This window comes from Pleuronectes platessa, chromosome 12 (genome assembly GCF_947347685.1).
Source record: "Pleuronectes platessa chromosome 12, fPlePla1.1, whole genome shotgun sequence".
NCBI classification, from domain to species: Eukaryota; Metazoa; Chordata; class Actinopteri; order Pleuronectiformes; family Pleuronectidae; genus Pleuronectes; species Pleuronectes platessa.
Genome location: NC_070637.1, coordinates 23,874,253 through 23,895,821, shown reverse-complemented (window position 1 = coordinate 23,895,821; position 21,569 = coordinate 23,874,253). Strand labels below are relative to the sequence as shown.

Below are 21,569 nucleotides of genomic sequence, written 5' to 3'. Positions count from 1 at the left end.
TCCTAAGTTAGACAGATGTCTCACTCTGCTCCGGTTTACCTCAAACATGCGTTGAGGGAGAGAAAGAAGTTAAATGTAACCTGAACTTGAGCTAAACACAAACTTAAATTAACCTTAACTTCAGCTAAACTTAAACTCACCTAAACTTCATCAGATCTCGACAAAATAACACAAACGGTTCAACACAACAGGCCCAAGTCCACTGTCTTCAGGACATCATCTCTCAGACACTTTCTGTCACTTGTCTCTACTGTGAACCTCCCATCATCAATTATTTCCCAGCATGCTGCTGTTCCCAGAGGCCTGCTACAGTCTCCCCCTGGTGGTTGTTCTGAGGTGGTGGTCGAGAACGTACAACAAGAATCTTCATCTACGTTTGCATAAAACGGCCTTGGGTCAGTTTTCTATTAAATATGGTAAAATGTTTATTAAACAGTTTCCTCAGAGACTTAAAGACGCTCTGCTCTTCATCGACTCTTCTTCATACTGTAAATGTCTCATTCACTTTTCTTCTGCTTGTTTCCATTATGTCAAACTGGTGATTTTGTTCTTTTACCTTCACCAAGGACGAGATGTTTCCACCAGTTTGTTTGAAGAGGAAAGAAAAGCTGAGTCATGATTCCAGTGAAGTCGGTGGAAGGATGTTTATTGAGCATTAAAGCAGAGACAAGTAGAAACAGAACTTTTCTCTCTGAGATGTTTTTCTTCTCGTTACATCTGGTTTGTCACAGAGGAAATGATCCATGTGTTTGAGTCATAGACTGAATAGAAAGGCTTTGACTGGGATGTGCTGCTGTTATACTACAGCGCCACCTGTGGGTCAAAAGTAGAAAAGAAACCACAGCACCTGATGCAAAAATGAAAATATCCCATTTTTGAGTCCAGAGTTTTGATCTTTTGTGTCAAAGACAAAACTCTGATTTTAAACTTAAAGTGATTTGATTGTGTTTAACTTTGTGTTGAACTAAATCAATTTGGGACGTGAATCCAGGAACTTTAAGATCATAAACAAGCATAAACACAGAATGTGGTTAAACACACATGGAGACATACTGAGGGACAAAGGTGGAAAATAATTTAAAACTCATATATGTGACTCTTTACAGAGGGTTTTTCTGTTATTCTGCTTGTGTTATGTCAATTCAATAAACACATTCTTCATGTGAATAAACACAATGGGTGTGGAGGGCCATCTGGTGGTGAAGTTACATATTACAACAACCTCCTCTGATTCCTCTGGAGCTCTGTCTCCACTCTGTCTCCCAGCAGCAAGGCCCAGTCAGAGCCGCTCTACACACAAGCTGCTGCTGCTTCAGCCTCTGGATCCTCAGGACACAGCTCAGCCTCCATCCACACACACTGTCCTCTTCACACTCAGCTCCACTAAGACCAGCCCCACCTGTTGAGAGAAGAAGACATCAGTGTTATAGAGACTCACTTCATCAGCTGTGAGTCAGTGATGCAGCACATCCAGTAGAAAGAGCAGCAGGGACTTCAGTCCTGTTCAGAGGTGGAGCAGCTTCCTCTCTTCATGTTCACGTGTTGGAATGAACACGCTAAGAGCTCAGTGTGTGTCCTCTGCATGTCAAAGTGCAGAGTGGACACCTGAGAGGTGGATTTACTGGAGGTTTTGGAGACGGGAAAGTGGCGATGCAGACGTGAGGTGTTGAACTGAAGCAGATTATTGATCCAATTCATCATTTACATTAAAACCAACAGCTTAGTTTTGCTTGGGCGAGGTATCTGCTCCACAATAACCTTTTAATTAAAAAATATATAAAACAACTATCAGCAAATTACGTTAAGATTCCAATTAACAGCATAGTTACGGAGCCGAGTCATTGTGCGTGTATCATCAAATCACTGCAGCGAACGTGACTGTGCCATCAGGTGCACAGAGCGCACTGGAGATCGTTTACATGAAATTAAGAAACTTTCCAAATAATATCACAGGGGAGGTGAGGATCCACTGATGTGAGGGAATCACAAAAACAAAAACTGTCTCTGAGGACACACTGTGTCACTGACTCTGAGGACACACTGTGTCACTGACTCTGAGGACACACACTGTCTCACTGTCTCTGAGGACACACACCGACTCTGAGTACACTCGCTGTCTCTGAGGACACACACTGTGATGAAACCTCAATACACTTCTCAATACAAACACATGGACCTGTCTCCAGGAAGCTGACTGAGTTCATCTGGTGTTGTGGTGACAGGATGAGTCTGGAGAGATTGAGATGTTCTGGGTGAGTTAGAGATCAACTGAACCAACCAGACGTTGATTTAAACTTCCCTTATCCGTCCCTTTAAGGAGAGTGTGCACCACACAACAGTGGAGAGTCACTGTTGAGCTGAAAAAACTAAACCTGAAGTTAACCGGATAACCACAAATCCTGCTTGGTAGCACAGACCCTGGATCTGTGAAACTGACTGTGTTTAGTAAAATACTGATGAAAGCAGCGTCAACTGACTCCAACCATCTACTGACCTCAGAGTCTGCAGTCGACAGGTTCGACTCTGCTGTAGATGAAGCAGCTCCTCCACTGCTGAGTCCTGCAGGTTGTTGTAGCTCAGATCCAGTTCTCTCAGATGAGAGGGGTTTGACCTCAGAGCTGAAGCCAGAGAAGAACAACTGATCTCTGACAGACTGCAGAACTCCAACCTGGATAAAGAATAAAACTTAACTGTAAATTAAACTCAGTTCATGTGTGAAAATAAAGGACTTTGACTAAACATCACTGTCTCTGTTTTCAGACCTGAAGTCTGAGTCAAGTTGTTCTGGACATTTTCTGGAACTTTTCCTGCAGCCTCCTAATAAAGTTTCTGAGTGAGTCCATGTGAGAATAGAGCAGGTGAATGTCCAGAGGATTCACAGAGAGTGAGTGGAAGTGTTGATGAGGTTTCTAACACGTGACGGACGTGACACTGGAAGAACTCAAATATCTCAGGATGAAGAAGAGGAGCCGTACACGTAGAAGACGAAGACGTGAACTTGGAAACATGAGGAGATTCCAGAGCTTTTGGCGATGAGGGCCGACGCCGGTGTGGATGAGCTGTAAACAACAACACTGATTTTTCCACAGCAGGATTTATACGTCATGTCCGGCCTCCTGCTGCTCCACCTGTTCTTCATATGTGAAAGTCAAACTCCAGAAAATGTCCAGACACTATTTTACAGAGGTCATGACTGAAAACAGCTTGAAAGTCTTCGTGTCCTCGGGGTTCAGTTGTTTGTAATATGTAACTTCACCACTAGATGTCTCTAAATATCTTGCTGGACATGTTGAGGAGTCACGTGAACAAGTGGACTACGTTCACATGTACGACACCTGGAGACGTCACTAACTCCTTCACAGTGAACCTGTAACTTAACATAACTTAACATAACCATGGTTATCATGGAGATATGTGTTTTGGCTCCGCCCCTCTTCTGAATGTTCCTACATGTTCCTGTTGCTGTGAACGAGTCGGACCCGGACAATCTCCTGCTGCTGCTTCAGCTCCAGAAAATGTCCGACCCACTTGTCAGAACATGTTCCAGATGTAACCTTGTAGACAATTGGGCCCTGTTTATTATAATTATTATTTATTATCATTTACTATCATTATTTTATTTCCATATAATATATACTTATTTCTCGATTTCCCCTTTCTGTACCATTCCCTGCATTCACATATCGTTTACCTGTTGGTTAATTAAGCTGTCCATTAGTGATTGAGTATACTGGAGTCTAATTGGCTGTATCTAAGGATGCAGACCTACGATTGGGTAGAGGGAAGTAAGCCCCGCCTTTTCACGTAGCTGTCGTCGATGCGCAGCCACACACGAGCAGACGAGAGACAAGCAGAGAAAACTAGTAGAAGTCGTAAAACTAGTATAACTGTAGAAACTGTGTTTATAAAACTATATAAAGCAGTGGAAGTGGAAGTTGAAGGAAACGGAACCGAAGTGAGACCGAATTGATGAGCGTCGGGAGTTTTATTATTTTCGGCGGAGTCTTGGCTAGGTTTTTTGGAATCCCTTGAAACCATTGAGAGATTGGATCGAATTCCCCTTGACGAAGGGGTGGCGAGCTAGTGATGAAAACACCTCCTTATCCCAAGGAGTGGATCGGATGACCTGTATGAGAAGCATCACCTCCCATCAGGTGAACACGTTCTGAAGCGCACACGTGACCATTGACTAACTTTTTGACTTACGACCTGACATTTTGACTTGAAGTACATTGAACCAAAGAACACTTGCAAGGATTTTATTTTGTTTTTATTTTATTTTTCCTTATGGACATTCCGCAGCCATTTATTGGTGTTTAAAAGAAATTGTTTTGAATTGTTCTAATGTTACCGGATATTGATTATTATTGAAAATTGAATATTACTGATTGCACTTGAATCTATTTTATTATTTTTCTAAAAGCCAATACAATTCATCTAAACGTAATCAGTGGCTCCAGTTGATCATTGTGTGTGTCCTTTTATTCTTCCCTCCGTACGAACCTGGTAACTAGCCCACATCTGAATATATTCTATTGCCCATTGGGGTTACACACAGTTGATGTGTGAAAGGGCGAACAGTTCTATGATCATGTTTTCTTGAAGTGGTGATGATCTGAGCAGCAGTTTGACCAGTTGAAAGTGGTGCAGGGAGCCTGAGGAACACGTGTGTACAGGGCGGGACAGAGATCTAGTGGTGAAAAGATAAAGGCATGGACGACCCCGTGTAAGTCCTGAAACCAGAGGAAGGGTTTCATGTTGGAAATGAACCCAAAGTAAAAGAAACAGGGCTGAAGAACTTGGTCCTAAAATAAAAGGAATCAAATATAATCAACTTGGACTCTGGACCCTGATCCCAGTCCCAGAACACCAACGCAGCACGCTGTCATGTGGTCAGTCCACAGGACCACCGGGACAAGTCCTGGTTAGCTTCCACAGAAACATTACATGTACACATTGTCCAGCATTGGATTGTTTCTCTGTCATTAAAACTTCAGTCACATTGAGCCTGACTCTGTCCTCAGCGCTCATTCTACAAACACCTCTCAGCGCAATGTCAGTGTTCACTGTTAGGAACACATGTTCTGACCTTTGACCTTAAATCTACAGTGTGAAAGATTCAGGTGAAAGGATCCATTGTTAGAAACTGAAGAGAAAAGAATTCTAGAGATGTTTTCACTAGTTTCATCTGAATTGTACCAACTGTTGTTTACTTTACTTTAGAATGAGCCATTTATATTTAAATACTTTATTTTGACAGACTTGAGAATTAAATACTTTATATTTAAATATATACATTATATTTAGACTGAACCTTTGACATTAAAACATGATGTCTGACCTCAGAGTCTCCAGTCGACAGGTTGGACTCTGTAGAAAACCACACAGCTCCTCCACTGCTGAGTCCTGCAGCTTGTTCCTACTCAGATCCAGTTCTCTCAGATGAGAGGGGTTTGACCTCAGAGCTGAAGCCAGAGAAGAACAGCTGATCTCTGACAGTCTGCAGAAAATCAACCTGGATAAAGAAATAAGAATATTTGAATGTGTCCTCCTGTTGTTGTGGATTGTCATCATGTCAACACAGACTCTCAAAATGCTGCTGACCTCAGTTCAGTCTGTGACCTGAAGATAAATATCAGATCAGACATGTTGGACCATTGTTTCATTCATCAGCTTCTTCTCTGTGTGTTGGTCACTGAGCAGGTTTGTGTAATTAAACACTGTTTAAAGTAGGGATGGCTCCTGACAGTCACTTCCTGTTTCTTTCTATACTTATCAACTGTCCAACATGTTTCAATAAGAATGTGTGTTATTTTGAAAACCTGAGGAGGACGAGTGCTCAGCCTCAGTCCACATGTTATTTACTGACACTTTCTTAGTGATCAGGAGCAGGTGAGTGCAGGTGAATGGAGTTGATGAGGTGGACGTGACTGACAGGCTGGGTGAGTGACAGATGACTGAGGGACAGTGAGCAGAGCAGAACTGAGACAATTTAAATAAATAATGACCCAATAAGAAAGAGTCTGAAAAGTGAAGAAGGATTTAAGGACCTCAGAGTCTCCAGTCGACAGTTTGGATTCTCCAGTCCAGAACACAGCAGCTTCACTTCTGAATCCTTCAGCTTGTTCTTACTCAGATCCAGTTCTCTCAGAAGTGAGCGATCTGACTTCAGGACTGAGGCCACGACTTTACATCGAGTCTTTGAGAGTTCACCATATCTGTATCTGTAATTAAAGAAAATATCTGTTAGAATAAAATCAGAAAACACAACATTCATACAAAACGTGATCATGTGACTCTCACCCTGGTGAATCCCCTCTTTGCCTCATGAACATGTTAAAAACTCCTCAAGAGAATCCTTCAGATTTGGTTCAAGCGTTCATTCAGACTAACAGAGGAACTCATTGGTTCAGGTGGTCAAAGGTCAAAGGTCAAGGTCACACAACATGTTCATGCCATTTTGAAGTATCAAGTCTGTCTTTGGGGGATTTCTTCACATTTTGACCAGTTGGACTCAAAGATAAACTGATTCGATTTCAGTGGTCAAAAGTCAAAGGTCAAAGTGACCTCATATTATTGTGAATTATGTCAGGAACCTTGAGGGACCACACACACACACACACACACACACACACACACACACACACACACACACACACACACACACATTTTCCAAAAACCCACATAGGAGAGTCACACTCGTATTTATGAATTTTGTAAATTCTATTAAAGGCTGAATGCACGAGCATAAATATACACAAAGAAATGCAGTTGTGCAACTTTATCTGTTCAATGCACAATATATTCACATTAATATTAATTCATATTTACAGCATCTGTTCAATCTTTATCTTCTCAGTTCAACAATGTTCTGCAGAGTTCTGCTACTGCAGCACAATGTTTTTACAAAGGCTTTGACTTGAATATGGTAATAAATATAAATATTACCTTGCATATAAGTACATATTAAACATTAGTTCTCCAGCTGTCAGTCACTCACTTCCATTGTGTGTGAGGAGGACTGAACTCTTTGTCTGTAGGAGTGAAACAGGTGACCTCAGGAAGCCTCAAGTAGTTTGGATGCAAGTTTCAGTCACCACTCGATTATTCAGCCAGTTGCAGCCATTTTAATTAAAGTTCTTTGTATTTTTTTCATTAATAATACAGTTCATGTTTAAACTGTAAAATTTCAAGTCTTAGTTACATTTCTTTGCCGTAAAGTTTGATAACGACATCTTAGGAATCATTGTTAAATCTTTATCATAAATTTATTGGACGTTATATCGGTATCAGATTTTCTTTCACTTTAATATCGATATGGTTTTTGAACAAACTCTCAGAAACTGAAGCTTTAGGATGTGTCTGCTGATGCAGCTGAGATGAAGCTGTTAGAGCAACGTGACAAGAATAAAGTAGTTTACAGCATCTCCATGACAACAGGGTTATTCTTTAGAGCAGAATATTGTAATTCTCAGTTCAGAATATTCATTAAACTTACTTTAAATGTTTCCTCCGAAGCATCTGATGGTGGATGATCCGTTTTCTCTGAGTTCAAAAGAAATAATCATTAGAAGAAACATCACATAATAAATGAACAGCAGAATTATTGTAAGTATTAATATTTACCTTTAATCTTCTTAAGTAGAAGAATCCTGCTCCAGCTCCTAATGCTACACACACAACGAGGACTCCGACCACAATTACTGCAGCTAAAAATGAAAAACATGTAATTCAGAGAGTAGAACTGTAGCATCAACAAAGTGCAGTGATGTGTCTTCAGTGTAAAGTGTGTGTGTGTGTGTGTGTGTGTGTGTGTGTGTGTGTGTGTGTGTGTGTGTGTGTGTGTGTGGCCTCCTCGTTCCTGTTCTCCTGACAACATGTGGACATGATGCTCCTGATGAGCTGGAGGACGGAGCCCTGGGGGATCTGCTCCACCAGGAGGAACCAGGACTCACTGCACGAGCCTCAGGTCTGACAGTCGCTCTGAGGATTTCATCATCAGTTCTCGTCTCATGGGATCTTACCTTTCTCTATCGTCACGTAGCTGTTGATGAAGTGCGTCTCCTCTTCACTACTGAGTTCACAGGTGAACGTTCCCTGGTGATCTGAAGATAAGTGGTGCAGCGTGAGGCTGCCTGACGCTGACACATCCTCCACCTGCTGCCTCCACTGCTCTGAGACGCTGTGGAGGCCGTCGGCCCCGGTCTGGTTCACAATGATCTGACTGTGGTTGAATTTCCACACCCAGTGTGTCAGTGGTTTGGTGTTTGGAGCAGTGCAGTGGATTGTTGTTGTTGTTTTAAACGGTGACACACGGACGGGAGCTGAAAAGAAAAGGGATCAAATAATATCATCGTTGTCAGAATGTGGTTTCAGGCTCTGATGAGACTTTCTGAACATTTTCTATCATCAGAATGATTCATGTGGAGGAGGGTGTGTCCTTGGAATGATGAACCGAACTGGAAGGTCACTCAGTGGAGCTGATATCTCCTCCACTGCTACAGGACAGATTTCCATGAAACTTGGCAGGAAGGTGTGTTATGGGTCAGGCTCAGAGAAGAACTCATCAAATGTTTGTGTGGATCCAAGATTTGTTGTTTTTTCACATTACCATTGTGAGAGAGGACGTTTTTCAATATTTTCATTGATTTCCCTGCGAATAACTGATGAAGGTGTAGAAACAATCTGACAAATTTAGAGGACTGATATTTATGAGTGTGTGAAATTTGGTGCAGATCTTGGACCTGGTGAATTTCAATGTGGTTTCATAAGGAGACTGTTGGGCCTTGTGCAGGTCTGAGCTCTGCTGAGTGACCTGTGGCCCACGTTCCATCCTCACAACTAGTTTAGTGGAAATCTGTTCAGCAGACAAAGAAACAAACAAAGTAAAGATTGAGAATCAGCATTGATATAAAATGTAAGTTATCTGTAGGAGCAGATATAAATATGCAGCAGTCGGTGAAACAAGCAAAGGTTCAGTTCCATAGAGCAGATTCAACGTACTGGGTTGATACCACACCGCGCTCCTCCTGCCATGGTGAGTGCTGATGCTGCAGATCAGAACAGTGTCTCTGTCTGACAGTGTCAGTGTGCTGCTGATCTCATAGAGCTGCTGCTCCGTCTCCTTCACTGTGGTTTGGTTCTGAAAGGTCAAGTTGGACGGAGGCCTGGTGGACCAGGTGAGCTGCGGCTCGGGGTAGATCCCCTCTGAGCGGCAGGTGAAGCTGTCCTCCACCTGCTCAATGTCCACGTGACGCACCGGAGCTGCAACACAACATTTCTCTTTTATAACTCATTGATCATCTTTACCTCATGCAATGTGGAACTATTTATTAATTTGACATATGTTGCTTATTATTTAACACGTCACATATGAGCCATTATGTGGTGCTGCTGACATCAGCTGTGTCTCAATTCAGGGGCTGCATTTGAAGACCGAGCTCCAACAAGTGGATCCGTCCCCGTCCAACCTGTCCCAGGATTCATTGCACTTTAGTGACTAACATTTTTCAAAGAGGTAATGGTGCAACAAGACGTCCAATGCTTCAGTATCAGCTTCAACTCAACCCAACAGTACACATGTTAAACAAGGTAACAGCAATAAGAGACAAATACCATTTCTAGTATTTGAGTTCTGTTTTCACTGTGAGTTTCTTTACCAGCTGCTCTCAGGTTGATAATTGACTCCTCCCTGACTCCAGTGATGGTGCTGGTGTAACACTCGTATCGGCCCTGGTCCTGATGCTGCAGCCCCGTCAGCCTGATCGAGGCGTTTCCTCTGGAGATCTGATCTGTGAACAGCGATGTCCGGCCTCTGAAGTGCTCGCTCTGGCGTGCAAACTGGTCTCTGGCACTGTAGTAGGAGTGGACACGAGTGTTTCCTGGTTCTACCTGCATCCAGTAAATTTCTGGGTCTGTACCAGGTTGAAAACTGCAGGGTAAGATGCAGCTCTCCTCTAAAACGCAGGAGACCTCATCATCTGTGAGACACCGGGTAAAAAAACAACCAGTTCAGGATCAACTTTGGTGAATAGAAGCTTTTTTCAAAGTGCAATTAGAGCATTTGCTCACAGACGGATTGTGAATGTAAATATCCTGATGGAACTGTCTGTCTGTTTGGCTGTTGACTGTTAACATACAGTAGTTTTATCTGAGCTGCTTTCACAAAAACAACCTCCTGCCACACGAGGCATTCGAATGTGTAACGTACATTTACTGTCAAACCAAAGATATGAACTAAAAGAGGCTCAGATTCACACCAAGTTGGAAAAGTTGTGTGTTGATCACAGAAATGTTCATTTAGAAGATTTATTCTGAGATTCAGCAAAATCTGAACATTCTTTACGATGAGAAGAATTCAGTATCTGGAAATTTAGACGTAAAGAAAGATACATTTTTTTAGAATCCTGTGTGTGTGTGTGTGTGTGTGTGTGTGTGTGTGTGTGTGTGTGTGTGTGTGTGTGCGTGTATGTGCGTGTGTGTGTGTGTTTCATGTGCACACCCACTTTCAAAATAAACGCAGCTCAACTGCAGAACCGGTTGATCATCACCCAGTGTGAATGTAAGCTAATTTATTTGTTTGCCTTATTGTGAAGGTTTGTTCAGTGAATTTGTGTTTCCTGTCATCCTAAGCAGTGTACCGGTATGGGACCTTTATTGTGAAGGGCCAACAACGGTAGTGGGTGTGGTTTTGATTGAGCTTTTGTGATGTGGAACATTAACAACATGTCTCAGATATCAGTGTTTTCGTGTAGATTCCTGAACTTTTAACTAAATAATAACTCATGACAAATACTGTAGAATAAAGTGCTGTTAAAATTCTCCAGATTGGATCACAGACAGTAAATAAAGACAGACGGATCCCAAAAAGTCAATCAATCAAATTTGATTTGTAGAGCCCATATGCACAAATCTAAATTTGTCTCATAGAATTTAACAGGGTGTGACATCCTCTGTTCTTAACCCTCAGCAAGAGAAAAATACATAAAACAAACGTGGAGAAACTCAGAGAGACCTGAACTGTGGCTGAACAAAACTGGTTTGTTAACATGGGCGCGGATCGGCTGGGTTTTCATTTCCGCGTTCATGTGTGATGACAGCATTATCAGATTACACAGCTGATATTTATTCACACACAAAAACTTTAGAAACCCAACTCGGTTCAGTTCTGTTGACGATGAAGTTTCAATGAAGAATAAAAGAACACAACATCTGGTGTGAACTGTTTTACCTCCAGCTCAGTGAAACCATGTTTCTCTATGATTTTAATTATCACCAGTTCAATATAGACCAGGTGTCCTCTCCCTTCTGTCTCTTCGACTCATCTCTTCTTCTCAAATCTCCAAGAGGAGACGTGCAGCTCTCCAGCTCACCCAGTCAGGGAAACCTCCTCCCTACTCTAGCAACCTTCAAGCAGGCCTGCCTGGAGCAGAATGCTAAAGGCTTCCAAAGGCAGCGACACGAGAGCCCAAGAACTTCAGCACAAGAACTGCATCGCACAGCAGAACCACAACAGGAGCCACAAACCAGCAAGACGACTTCACTGGAGTTAAAACAGCACAACAACCTTTTCCCCCTTTTCATGGATGGGTAACACAACCGGGCTTAATAATAATACTAGGCTAAGCAAAGACTGTTTATTCGATTATGTGTAATGATTATACGTCTGATTTGTGTTGCTGTGATATTTTGGTTATAAGTTATTTGAAAGTTAATGTTAGTTATGTTATGCTCTTCACAGTCTTTCTCTGCATGCAACGAGCTACTTCCTCTAACCTGGCACCAACAGACACACACAGGCATCTCCCCATACATCTCTCTGACTCCTGCCACCAGTGGGGTCCGTTATCTTTATAGTGGTCAGCCGCCATTTTGAAAGCTCAGTCACTCACATAGAAACACAGAAACACACACACACACACACACACACACACACACACACACACACACACACACACACACACACACACACACACACACAAACACACACACCTTTATAAAGTAAGTAAACCTTCAGTAGTTTGTGTTTTTATACTTTTATTATCTTCATCATTTTCTTCAACAAATGTTCTTTCATTAATGTTGAATAAGTGTGAATTTTCTAACCTCTACATGTCACGAACTCTATATCCTTCAACTTAGCTAACTATCTATATGGTAATTTGGGTTATTAATTTAATTATTCAGAGTTCCAAATTTGTAGTTGGTTCTTTCATGAGACTTAATCAATAAATTGTCTACCTTTCCCTTCTTTTGAAGGCTGGTGCCACGAGGTCACTTCAATCATATAAATTATTATTTAATATTAATATTTTTTATAATCTGATAACCAAATTTATTGAATGCCCAAAGGCATACCATATAAAGGTGTCACGCTTAATGTATCATTGCAAAACACAACCAATAACACTAGAGACACAATTTACAGCTTATTGAACCGCACGTAACTCTACTTACTGTATATACTGTTGTTCGATACTGTTGTTTTTTATATTGTTGTTTTTATATTTTTGTTTGTACAGTGCACCAACCACACCAAGGCAATTTCCTGTATGTGTAAATATACATGGCAATAAAAATAATTCTGATTCTGATTCTGATTCTGAACCAATCAATCGTCATCATATGGTAAAAAATCATGATGACGTCATTACCAAATGGAATACAAATATAGATATACTATATATCATCTGATTGGGTTTTATAAAGCATGTGTTGTTTGATTCAGTGACAAATTAAAAACTTAGGCATCATCACGTGTTTCCTCTGGAACGTTTGTGGAACATAATCAATCTGGTTCTGCAAGTTTCCACTTGGAACAACAGAAAAATGAATTTGGGGACTAAATTTTAATGTGATGATTTTTGTTTCTTTTTAAACATTGGAAAATATAATCTTACATCATCGTTAGTGTTTGAGTGTTACAGGGCTGAGATTGTCACACGCACACACACACACACACACACACCCTTTAAAAACCCAGTTCAGTTCTGTTGACGATGAAGTTTCAATGAAGAATAAAATAACCCAACATCTGGTGTGAACTGTTTTACCTCCAGCTCAGTGAGAACATTTTTCTCTATGTTGTTATAAACCTTCACAATCATTTCTCATGTTTCCTGCTTCGTCTGATGGAAACCAACATGTCTGTACAAAGTACTACGTTCAAACAGAACCTGTGATTTCTGAGTAAGATGAGACTTCACGTACCTGCTGTGGTGAAAGTCCACATGATGAGGATCCACACAACCAGAGACTTGAACGCAGACATCTTTCTTTCATTCTGTGAGAACTGAATGTGGATCAATGGAAGAAGAGACGAGTTAACAGCTGGTTGGACTCATGACACCGAGTCAGAGCAGCTGAGGTTCAGACTCTGCAGAGTTCAGACTGTAGACTCACACACTCTAAGTCTCACTGTGAACAGTGTGTAATGCAAACTGAAAGTGTTTCTGTAAAGTGCTCCTCCCCCACATGTGGAGGTAAATCCTGTCAAGCGTTAAGAAAACAAGAGTTTACTCACCGAACCACCAGGTCTCCGCTCCTCCGTGTCTGTTACTGAAGAACAGGCCTGAAACCTGGTGAACTCCTAATAACCGAAGCTAAAGTCATAAAGACAAACGAACAGTAAACAAGTCAAAAGCTTCTCCAGCGACTGATCCCGACACGATCACAGTGGACGAGAGAAGTGAGAGAACACGGTGTAAATAAAGAGGAGCTTGACCTCGAGGTCAACACATCCAGGACATGTTTCAGATATCAGGTTGATTTGAACCTAACAAACACACTTCAGCTTTCCTGGAGCAGCTGCTGCATTTATTCACCAACTCACCGACTCACACTGTGTTGTGTGTTTCTGTACTTTCTCTCTCTGGATGCACCCTCTTTCAGACTGCTAACTCCGCCCCGGGGCGAAGCTTATAAACATCAAGAAATTTAGTAGGGGGGAGCGGGGTAATGTGGGACATCGGGTAATGTGAGACACCCCCTGTATCTAGGCAATGGAACACATGTGTGGTCATTTGACCATTATTTTTTCAAGCCCCTCCCTTTCTCCCCTTGCCATGAAGGAGAAGTTGGTGCTGGTGCTGTGCAAAGTATGTTTTTTCACAAAAATGTGTTTTTTGCATGTAAAAGTAAATTTAACTTAATCAACTGTTGTGTCAAAACAAATTGAATCAGGTAGAAAAACTTATATCATACATGTTGGTGAACTTCCAACATATAAGACCATGTGGTTGATGCTAGCTGAAGATTAGCCTGAATTGCTAAGAGATGTTGTTTTTCTAAAACGGTGGCTGTGGGGTAAAGTGGGACAAATGCTGTGGGGTAAAGTGAGACACTGTCCCACTTTACCCCACCATGAAGCACAAGTTAAGTTTAGTCTTAAACATATTTTAGTGTTATATTACATCCATATGTTTTATTTTTAATGTCATAAACATTGTAGAAAAGCCATCATTCCAAGAAACTACACCAGGAAGACAACCTGGGGCCAAACACCCCTCACAGAGATGGAGAGTGCAGCCGCTGAGGTCATGCAAGGAAAGAAGTCCTTAAGAAAAGCTGCCTGGGGTGCAGTAGCTGAGGTAAAGAGAATATTCACAGATGAGATGGAGGAGGAGCCAAACACTTGAAACAACTAGCTGACCAGTTCCATGGCCTTGCTCCAGTTAAGTGCCGTGAACTGGAATTTGAATACGCAGATAAAAAACAATATCCCTGTCCCTGCCAATTGGACAGAGAAAAAATGTGCAGGTAAGCTAGGGCGTGCAAGAGATCACATGAATCATAATAATCATAAATGTGCTGAATTGACCAATCCACATGATTCTGTTACTAGTCCGAAATGAGTGGTTGTCAATCTAGCTGTCAGGATTTTAACTATTACAATATGTGTTGTTATGGTAGTTTTAAAGTGGAAAAAGTAAGTGGACCACTTTAGTGGGACACAAGACCACTTTTTTAAAAACAATCATATTTTCTCTGCCCTTTGTCCTGAAGACATTCTGATCATTTCCATTGCTAGAAAACATCCTGAATTAATGGAAAATGTGTAAATTTTACTGATATATCATTTTAGCTCCTCTAGAGGGGAGCAAATGTAAGAAATGTCCCAAATTACCCCGCTCTCCCCTACCATCTATTAATAACTAAACACATGATCGTCAGTTCATCTCCTAAATCATCCCAATGAATATAAAATGAAACAAATGAAAGTGAACTAGTTCAGTTCTGGAACTGAGAACTTAATTCAAAATTTAAAAATATTACATATGAATGTGAACTAGTTAAATTTCATCTGCATTTACTGAACTTTAAACTAGTTCATTTTAAGTGTAAACTGGCACAACACTGAGTATAACTTTATACATTAGTTTGTACTTATAACTTTATAGCCTGTGTTATTAAATATATTTTGTGGCTCCAGACAAGTTTTATTTTGGGGAAGAGGAGAAATGGCTCTTTTGATAGTAAAGGTTGCTGACCCCTGATCTAGACAAATCATTGCTCAGGTCACAGAAGTTCGACGTCATACGAAAGTCTGAAGATCAACCACAGTTTACAATTACTAACATTTACATTTAAATATGAATGAAAACTCTAACAGACAGTTAGAACACCATTGTTCTCTCTTTCATCAGCTGTAAGTAGTAAAGAAAGTCAAAGTCCGATTCAAGTCGCCTCATGTGACACATCCACAACCTCTTAAAAAAATCAGACTTAGTGTTTTGAAACTTCTGCTTTAATAAAATAAAATACTTTCTATCATTGCTGCACCATACATTGTTTTACCTTTTTTTTTAACCAGCAGATCACCACAACAAATAATTCCTCTTCTCCCATTTCCTCAGTTCCTCCACAGAGGCAGAGGAGGATGACGAGCAGGAGGCAGAAATTCAGGAATCATTTTGGGTCCTGGTCCAATTTGGAATCTAGAAAGAAAACAACACAATAAGAACATTAATTTATCCTATTTTAGTTTGATACTGTATGTGTTGTGCAGTGAAAGGGACATTTCCTTCCGGGACCTGACACTACGGTGGCCCTGAGGGTAAAAACACAACATATTTCACAAAGCACTACAGGGACTGACTCTCTCCCTCCATGTGTCTCTCACCGGTGAAGGTGAACTGAGGGAAGCTGCTCAGGTCTCCTCCTCCATAAAGTCTCTGGAGCTTTGCTGTCTCCTCTGACAGGTGACGCTCATAATCGGACTCCTCCTCCACTGGTCCTCCACTCGACCTGAGAGGAGACAACAGGATCCATAGCTGTTCATGTACTGTATTAACAATGTGGTACAATTACTTATTAACCTTTAAATAAGCAGGAAAACTGCATCCTAAATTTTCTCTTTACTAGACAGATCTGATCAAATTATAATAATTTAATATAATAAAACAATATGATAGGAAACTTATTTTGTGTGTCTACCTGCGCAGGTTGTTGTATTATCTGATCTTCTCCAGGAAAAGTCTCTGGACTGGATCCAACTCTGAACCACACACATGAAAACATTAAAGTTAAAAACGTCTGTTCACTACAAAACAAATTCTGTAAAACTTTAAATTTCTGTGTGTGTAAGGATCTAATTACTCAGATACACACAAGTGTAAGTTGCACTGAATATAAAACTGTGTGTCATGTCTGTGTGTTCCGATTTAATATTTGATTCAAACTAACTTGGACTTCTATCTTCTACCATCTCATCTTTACTTCTCCCGATAGTTAAACTTCTTCATCTGTGAGTCAATGTAGATCAGGGGTCGGCAACCCGCGGTTCTGGAGCTCAGGAAGTGTTGGAACAATTAGTGACCACACGGTGGAGCCAGAGGAAAGACATTTGTAGATTCATTTAGATTTCAGTGGATAAATGGAAGCTTGGAACTGCAGGTGGCGCTAGAGGACAAGATAGAAGTTCATCAAAGTCATGAGCAGTCATCCTCTGTTCTGTATTTAAGCTTTTCATCCCCTGATGAGTAAAATCCTAAATGTGTCACATACAGAAAGAAACCACACAGATTTATAAAAACACATTTTAATAAAACATTAAATGTGCCATAACAGTTGATGAAGTAAAGTTTCATAAAAATATGTACAAATACAAAACAGTACCAGATATAAAATACAAATCCTCTTCTTCATCCTGAGGTATTTGCTTGTCTTTCTGTCTCAGACAGCATTTCCTTCTTTTCATGTTTCGTGTTCTCGTCACTTTCTTCATTGTCTGAGCTGTAAACAAAATTAAGAAAATTCAGAGCTGCTGAAATCTTAATCTCCTGGATTTTTATTCTTCATCAGTCATAAACACAAACTGCAGAAGATGTGAAACTATCAAACATCAGGACATTTTCTTTTTCTCTTAATCTTATTGAATCCATTGAACTTCTTTTTTATATCATGCATTTCTTTGTGCTTTTGCTTTTGCTCCTCAAACCTGAAACAATCATCTCCTCCAGGAAATGAAAGAAATAACAGATGAAATTATCTGAGACGTTCACAGACACATCTGCTTCATGTTCGCTGATATAAAAACTTTCATTTTACAGAGTGAATGATACTATTAGATGTTACATTTGACCTAAATACAACATTTTTAATTAAAGTTCTTTCTATTTGTGTTATTAATAATACAGTTCATGGTTAAACTGTAAAATATCAAGTCACTGTCTCGAGGCGACAACGACCTGAAAACTTTGATTCATCGTCAAAAACACAAAAGTATTTGACCTGAGAAACAAAAAGAGACTGTTAGTTCCTGTATTTCAACCGAAGCTGCTCCGCGTGAACTTTTGTATCAGAAGTCAACAACTAAACTACACACACCTGAACATCAATAAAACTCAGGATGAATCAATGATTCATTGTGAGACATCTTTAAACTGTTATTATCTTTAATTCCTCCTTGCACCCCCACTCTCCAACTCATCTCTCAAAGACAGAAATCAGACGGAGACACTTTCCCGTCCTCATTTCCACACTAAGTCTTGTGATATCCTGTAGTTTTCTCTTTGTCAATCATCAGATAAAAACTCTTTTCTCTTCTCACTCCTCTGCTGCTGAAGCCTCAAAACTCTTTAAGAACAAATAACACATAAAAATATTCTCATTTAAGAAATGTTCGTAAGTTAGACAGATGTCTCACTCTGCTCCGGTTTCCCTCAAACATGCGTTGAGGGAGAGAAAGAGGTTAAATGTAACCTGAACCTGAGCTAAACACAAACTTCAACTAAACTAAACCTGAAACTACGCAGTGAATTAATGTCTTGTGAAAGAGCGGCAGATTAGATCAGATTCTAATAAATAATACAAAATAAATGTATTGATCAGATGTAGAATTTTTTTTTTCGAGCACAATCTTTTCTCCATCAGTACAAAGTATATCCCATAATTCGGATCCTTTGGACGACTTGTTGTTCACACTTTGTTTGGTCACGGTGACAGCAGCCCCATGCACAGCTCCATGAAGAGATGATGGTGTCACTCTGCTGCAGAGGAAGTGGACCTCAGAACTTCAACATCTGCTGGACAGATGTTAGAGCAGCGTGTTCATGAACATGGTGTCACAGTCACATGTTACACTGACACACGTGTTTTGAGGATCATCACAAAGTCACATGATGACCTCTCCACACAGTGAGAACTTGAGTCTGTCAGGAACTGACTCTGTCAAACATTTCTTATCCTGAAGTCACAAAGAACTGAGAGGGGCTTGAACATGAAGTGAAATCATCATGTTGAGACAAGTGTCTCCACAAAATAACACAAACTGTTCAACACAACAGGTCCAAAATGTCCACTGTCTTCAGGACATCATCTCTCAGACACTTTCTGTCACTCGTCTCTGCTGTGAACCTCCCATCATCAATTATTTCCCAGCATGCTGCTGTTCCCAGAGGCCTGCTACAGTCTCCCCCTGGTGGTTGTTCTGAGGTGGTGGTCGAGAACGTACAACAAGAATCTTCATCTACATTTGTATAAAACGTCCTCGGGTCAGTTTTCTATGAAATATGGTAAAATGTTTATTAAACAGTTTCCTCAGAGACTTAAAGATGCTCTGCTCTTCATCGACTCTTCTTCATACTGTAAATGTCTCATTCACTTTTCTTCTGGTTGTTCCCATTATGTCAAACTGGTGATTTTGTTCTTTTACCTGCACCAAGGACGAGATGTTTCCACCAGTTTGTTTGAAGAGGAAAGAGAAGCAGAGTCATGATCCCAGTGAAGTCGGTGGAAGGATGTTTATTGAGCATTAAAGCAGAGACAAGTAGAAACAGAACTTTTCTCTCTGAGATGTTTTTCTTCTCGTTACATCTGGTTTGTCACAGAGGATATGATCCATGTGTTTGACTCATAGACTGAATATAAAGGCTTATACTGGGATGTGATGCTGCTATACTACAGCGCCACCTGTGGGTCAAAAGTAGAAAAGCCACCACCGCTCTGCAACAGTTGCAGAAATGAAAACGTCCCATTTTTAAGTCCAGAGTTTTGATCTTTTGTGTCAAAGACAAAACTCAGATTTTAAACTCAAAGTGATTCGATTTTTCTGACGTGAATCCAGGAACTTTAAGATCAGAACATATAAACAGAATGTGGTTATACCAACATGGAGACATATTGAGGGACAAAGGTGGAGCAGAATAAAAAAATAAAAAAATACATATATGTGACTCTTTACAGAGGGTTTATATATGCTGCTTGTGTTGTGTCATTTCAATAAACACATTCTTCATGTGAATAAACACAATCGGTGTGGAAGGCCTTCTAGTGGTGAAGTTACATATTACAACAACCTCCTCTGATTCCTCTGGAGCTCTGTCTCCACTCTGTCTCCCAGCAGCAAGGCCCAGTCAGAGCCGCTCTACACACAAGCTGCTGCTGCTTCAGCCTCTGGATCCTCAGGACACAGCTCAGCCTCCGTCCACACACACTGTCCTCTTCAAATTCAGCTCCACTAAGTTCCCCACCTGTTGAGAGAAGAAGACATCAGTGTTACAGAGACTCACTTCATCAGCTGTGAGTCAGTGATGCAGCACATCCAGTAGAAAGAGCAGCAGGGACTTCAGTCCTGTTCAGAGGTGGAGCAGCTTCCTCTCTGCTTCATGTTCACATGTTGGAATGAACATGCTAAGAGCTCAGTGTGTGTCCTCTGCATGTCAAAGTGCAGAGTGGACACCTGAGAGGTGGATTTACTGCTGTTACAGGTGAAGCCATGTTTCACTGTGTGTTGATGAACATCTGCTTCTGACAAACTGGGACCAGATGAGACAGATGGACCTCAGCAGAGGTTCTGCTCTGTATAAAGAGCTCCTGGTTACCATGCTGATGAGGAGAGGCTTCAGTCCTACTGATCTCAGAGCTGTGACAAAGATCCACCTGATCAGTTCTTCACTGATGAAGTGAGAGAACAAACTGTCTCAGATCAGATGAAGACGTCACGTCTCTGTTCCTCGTGTGAGGCTGTCAGCTGTGGTCCAGCTAAATTTCCTGTTCACGTGAAAACAACAACAACTGTCGTCTTCACGTCAACTCAATCACATGATCCCAAGCAGCTTGTGGCTCGTCTGATTGGCCGACTGTTGTCTCTTTGTTCTTCTGTCCAATCCTGACGTCTGTCCTCATTGTCCTCTCACAGCTTCACTGAGGAAACACTGAGGCCTGAACTACGAAGACACTTCAACATGTCCAGGAGATCTTTCTGAGATCAGCTCAACTGAACCTGACAGACACAGTCAGGCAAGTGTTCACATGATGCTGGTTATCAACTCGTTAAGTTAACTCAGGTTTTCCTCATCGAGATCTGAGCGTGCACATAAAAGGGCGGGGTTTACTGTGTATGACCAATCACAGACATGGACAGTTTGACTGACAGCAGAGCCTCATATTTCACAACCAGGATCAAACTGTTCTATAAAATCAGAGGAGAACAAACACATGATCCAGAATAAAAGAAACTCAGTCACAGCTGCTAAATGCAGGAAGAACAGCTGGTAAAACATCTGGGATCGTGTCAATGTGTAAGTTACAGCGCCCCCTGGTGGCATTTGGTAAAAATATATTACGTGACCACGACATAATAACGTGTGTGAATGAAATAAATAACTCGAGACCACGAAATCTGGATCTGTTGTTTACTAACAAGACGAGTGGAAGAGAAGAAGACTCACACTGTCTCTGACGATCAATTGAACCAACCAGACGTTGATTTAAATCTAACTGTCTCTGAGGACACTCACTTACTCTGAGGACACAAACTGTCTCACTGTGTCTGAGGACACAGTGGTGGAAACCTCTGACATCACTACTCAATAAAGACACATGGACCTGTCTTCAGGAAGCTGACTGAGGTCATCTGGTGTTTTGGTGACAGGATGAGTCTGGAGAGATTGAGATGTTCTGGGTGAGTTAGAGATCAACTGAACCAACCAGACGTTGATTTAAACTTCCCTTATCCGTCCCTTTAAGGAGAGTGTGCACCACACAACAGTGTAGAGACACTGTGGTCAGTGGGCGGAGCTTCTATACTGGTTGATCTCCAACTTAACCTGGAGCAGGTTAGCCGTTCA

General features: G+C 41.1%; 2 protein-coding genes across 3 annotated transcripts in view; both read right to left on the bottom strand.

The window, feature by feature from the left end:
• The window catches only part of LOC128453930 (protein NLRC5), a 359,511-nt gene that overhangs the window by 106,076 nt on the left and 231,866 nt on the right, over positions 1-21,569 (bottom strand). The window contains exon 21 of the mRNA XM_053437070.1: positions 5,342-5,515. Coding sequence (XP_053293045.1) covers positions 5,342-5,515 — 174 coding nt within the window. The remainder of the gene's footprint in view (positions 1-5,341; positions 5,516-21,569) is intronic.
• The window catches only part of LOC128453932 (poliovirus receptor), a 214,067-nt gene that overhangs the window by 810 nt on the left and 191,688 nt on the right, over positions 1-21,569 (bottom strand). The window lies entirely within an intron of this gene.